The sequence below is a fragment of the Bombina bombina genome, chromosome 6 (genome assembly GCF_027579735.1).
Source record: "Bombina bombina isolate aBomBom1 chromosome 6, aBomBom1.pri, whole genome shotgun sequence".
Classification (NCBI taxonomy): Eukaryota; Metazoa; Chordata; class Amphibia; order Anura; family Bombinatoridae; genus Bombina; species Bombina bombina.
Window position 1 is genome coordinate 28,951,669 of NC_069504.1, and position 5,000 is coordinate 28,956,668.

General features: G+C 40.8%; 1 protein-coding gene across 1 annotated transcript in view; it reads left to right on the forward strand.

Annotated features, from left to right (window-relative positions):
* KCP (kielin cysteine rich BMP regulator) overlaps nt 1-5,000 on the forward strand; it is a 565,655-nt gene that overhangs the window by 332,242 nt on the left and 228,413 nt on the right. Inside the window, 1 exon segment of the mRNA XM_053716343.1 lies at nt 4,352-4,445. Coding sequence (XP_053572318.1) covers nt 4,352-4,445 — 94 coding nt within the window.

The window sequence follows — 5,000 nt, forward strand, 5'->3', positions numbered from 1 at the left end:
GACATTATTAACCCTAACCATACCAACCCTGGCCCCAATGTCTGAGATTATTAACCCTAACCATAGCATCCCTGGCCCCACTGTCTGACATTATTAACCCTAACCATACAGCCCTGGCCCCAATGTCTGACATTATTAACCCTAACCATACCTGCCCTGGTCCCAATGTCTGATATTATTAACCCTAATCATACCAATCCTGGCCCCACTGTCTGACTTTATTGACAATAGCCATACCAGCCCTGGGCCCACTGTCTGACATTATTAACCCTAACCATACAGTCCTGGCCCCAATGTCTGACATTATTAACCCTAACCATAGCAGCCCTGGCACCACTATCTGACATTATTAACCCTAACCATACAAGCCCTGGCCCCAATGTCTGACATTATTAACCATACCAGCCCTGGTCCCAATGTCTGATATTATTAACCCTAATCATACCAGCCCTAGCCCCACTGTCTGACATTATTGACAAAACCATACCAGCCCTGGCCCCACTGTCTGACATTATTAACCCTATCCATACAGCCCTGACCCCAATGTTTGAGATTATTAACCCTAACCTTACTGGCCCTGGCCACACTGTCTGACATTATTAACCCTAACCATGCCAGCCCTGGCCACACAGTCTGAGATTATAATTTATTAACCATACCAGCCCTGGCCGCACTGTCTGACATTATTAACCCTAACCATACGAGCCCTGACCCCAATGTCTGACATTATTAACCCTAACCATACCAACCCTGGCCCCAATGTCTGAGATTATTAACCCTAACCATAGCATCCCTGGCCCCATTGTCTGACATTATTAACCCTAACCATACAGCCCTGGCCCCAATGTCTGACATTATTAACCCTAACCATACCTTCCCTGGTCCCAATGTCTGATATTATTAACCCTAATCATACCAGTCCTGGCCCCACTGTCTGACTTTATTGACAATAGCCATACCAGCCCTGTCCCCACTGTCTGACATTATTAACCCTAACCATACAGTCCTGGCCCCAATGTCTGACATTATTAACCCTAACCATAGCAGCCCTGGCACCACTATCTGACATTATTAACCCTAACCATACCAGCCCTGGCCCCAATGTCTGACATTATTAACCATACCAGCCCTGGTCCCAATGTCTGATATTATTAACCCTAATCATACCAGCCCTGACCCCACTGTCTGACATTATTGACAAAACCATACCAGCCCTGGCCCCACTGTCTGACATTATTAACCCTATCCATACAGCCCTGACCCCAATGTTTGAGATTATTAACCCTAACCTTACTGGCCCTGGCCACACTGTCTGACATTATTAACCCTAACCATGCCAGCCCTGGCCACACAGTCTGAGATTATAATTTATTAACCATACCAGCCCTGGCCGCACTGTCTGACATTATTAACCCTAACCATACGAGCCCTGACCCCAATGTCTGACATTATTAACCCTAACCATACCAACCCTGGCCCCAATGTCTGAGATTATTAACCCTAACCATAGCATCCCTGGCCCCACTGTCTGACATTATTAACCCTAGCCATACAGCCCTGGCCCCAATGTCTGACATTATTAACCCTAACCATACCTGCCCTGGTCCCAATGTCTGATATTATTAACCCTAATCATACCAGTCCTGGCCCCACTGTCTGACTTTATTGACAATAGCCATACCAGCCCTGGCCCCACTGTCTGACATTATTAACCCTAACCATACAGCCCTGGCCCCAATGTATGACTTTATTAAACCTAACCAAACCAGCCCTGGTGCCACTGTCTGACATTATTAACCCTAACCATACCAGCCCTGGCCCCACTGTCTGAGATTAATAACCCTAACCATACCAGCCCTGGCTCCACTGACATTATCAAACCTAACCATACCAGCCCTGGCCCCACTGTCTGACAAGGCTGAACTTGTATGCCCATATTCATTGGCTTACAAATGTGTTAAGCTAATTTCACAGGATTGCATTGCTGCTTCCTCAATAAAAGATACCAAGAGACTAAAGCAAAATCAATAACAGAAATACATTGGAAAGTTGTTTAAAAATGTGTTATCTATCTGAATCATGAAAGAAAATTGGGTTTTATGTCTCTTTAAATTGAGGAGGCTATCCTTGGCAAAGATAGTATAGTGAAGATCTATGGTCAGATAGTGGGGACAGGGAAGATATAGTTATAGGTAATATAACTAAATGTAGTCACAATTAAGTTCTGCTTAATGTAAACTAAGTCAGGATATTTAGTGAGGGTCACTTGTGGGCAGTTGTTGTTAGCAGTTTTTGGTAAAGGTTAATTGTGCTCAGGTTTAACTAGAGTGGGCCCCAGTAAAGGTTTAATAAACGTCAGTGAAGTTATATATATATATATATCTTGTATCAATGCAATTGTGACAGGTAGGGGACTATACTATAAAGCAGTGCTTTCCAAACTGTGTGTTGTGACACATTAGTTTATCGGCAGCAGTGTGCAGGTGTGTCCCAGCTTCAGCAAAAAAAAAATTGAATTTAAATTTTTTTTTGGTTTCCGACTATTTTTAAATAAATATGTACACACATATATAACATATATAATATATTTATACATACATATACATATTTAGACATTTATCTGTATATATATCTCTGCTAAATCCATTTGCCTGCACCTGAAACCTCATATCTTTAAGCCCTTATCACTTTTTATTGCAATTTTTTCTTTTAAGTTTTTTTTTAAGTGTTATTATGAGTGTAACTGTATTTTTGATGTGTTTTTTGCAACTTTAAAGTCGAACGTAACCAGAGTTAAGAAGTCACGCTAACCCGACGCAAATTCAATTGTGCTTAAAGGGACATAATACTCATATGCTAAATCACTTGAAACTGATGCAGTATAACTGTAAAAAGCTGACAGGAAAATATCACCTGAGCATCTCTATGTAAAAAAGGAAGATATTTTACCTCTCAATCTCCTCAGCTCAGCAGAGTAAGTTCTGTGTAAAAGTTATACTTCTTTTTTTTTTTTATATATCTTTTTTGACCAATTCGGTATACAGTTCATATAACATAGAAAGCACAGGAAAACAAATTAAAGAAGATCCAGAGGATGCAAAATTCTTATATATACAATACTGTAAAACAAATAGAGATAATTTCACCACATCTTTATAAAGTCAAAATTTTTGTACATGTCTTGTAACCAATTATAATCAGCCCAGCGTCTATGTAAATGCACCTCCTAACATTAAACCTTCAGAGAAAGAAAAAGAATTAAAAAAAAAAGGAAAAATTTGTAGCAGAATTCTATGTTTAAGGTTTTCCAAACAAACTTTTACAGTATCCCTGTATAGTTCCAGTAGCTATATTTCATACCGAAATGGGGTTTTTCTAATAGGCATAGTAACAAAATGGACACACAGTGACACATAACAAACAAAAAAAACAAAAAAAGAGAAGGAAAAAAGACCCCTCCCCTCTCACCCCTCCTCCACCCCAAATTAGATTCTTAAATTTATTTCTACTCATTATAAACCTAGAACTGGCTATTCATTTTCCCCTTCCTTTTCTTTCTACAATTGAGATATATTCAGTACCATTCGTTTGGGAAGACATTTGAGAGAATCAATGTCTCAAAGAATTCCGATCTACGAAAGTTACGAACGAGTAGAAACTGAGTAGCCAGTGGATAAGACAAGATAACTCTTAGCCATTTCATAAAGAAAGCTTTGACCCTTCTCTCTTCTAAAGGAGCTATTTTCAATTGTTCAAAAATTATCTAAATAAATAAAAGTTATACTTCAGTTCCTGCCCAGCTGCAGCTAAAAAAAAATAAAAAATGAAGAAATGAACAGCAGCCAATCAGCATCAGCAGTGCTGAGGTCATGAACTCTTACTGTGATCTCATAAGATTTGACTTAACTCTCATGAGATTTCATAGTAAGCTGAATAGGGAAATAATATGAGAGTGCACGAGGCTCATCCTTTCAGCTGTCCCAGGACAGACATACTAATATGCTGCTTAGAAATCCTTTACAATGGGATGTGGCTACTGAGGAACTTTTGAGGTAAAATATCTTTCTTTTTTACATAGAGATGTTCAGGAGATATTTTCTAGTCAGCTTTTTACAGCTATACTGCATCACTTTCAAGTGTTTAAACATTTGGGTATTATGGCCCTTTAAGGGAATGCGTTTACTTTTGACTTGTAAAACATGGGATACTTCCGACAGGCACAAAGAGCTGCGATAAACCCATTTTCGCTCAAGTGCAACAGTCAGCACGCCACCCTTAATATAGTCCTTAATGTGTGATTTTCTTGCTCTGTCTCTTGCCCCTCACTGTCTGACTATCTCTCTGTTCACAGAATGGCAACGTCCAGTGTCTAACGCAGAGATGCCCTCCTCTGCACTGTGCTGACCCATTTCCGGTTCCAGGGGAGTGCTGCCCTCAATGCCCAGGTAAGAATGTGCTGTCTAGGACTGTTAAGGTGAGGGAACACAACTATGTGCGTGTTTGTGGGGTGGGGGGGTCCTGCTCCAGTGGGATTTGAACAAATACAACTTTACACAGGCTGTGGATGCTTTGGAATTTTCTTGTGTAAGCTCCCATGTGACTGAGACTGAGCAATATACTGATGGTGGAATGTGAGGGACAGCGTCAGAGCCTTTAGTGCTTCCTAGGGGTTACACAAGGACACATAACGTCACTTCACATGGCGCTCATTGGCCCTTTCTGACAGACCCTTCCACACATAGACATATACACTCACCGGCCACTTTATTACGGGTACACCTTGCTAGTACTGGGTTGAACCCCCTTTTGCATTCAGAACTCCCTTGATTCTTCAAGGCATAGATTCAACAAGGTGTTGGAAACATTTTGGTCCATATTGATATGATAGCATCACGCAGTTGTCGGCTGCACATCCATGATGTGAATCTCCCTTCCACCACATCCCAAAGGTGCTCTATTGGATTAAGATCTGGTGACTGTGAAGGCCATTGGAGTAAAAT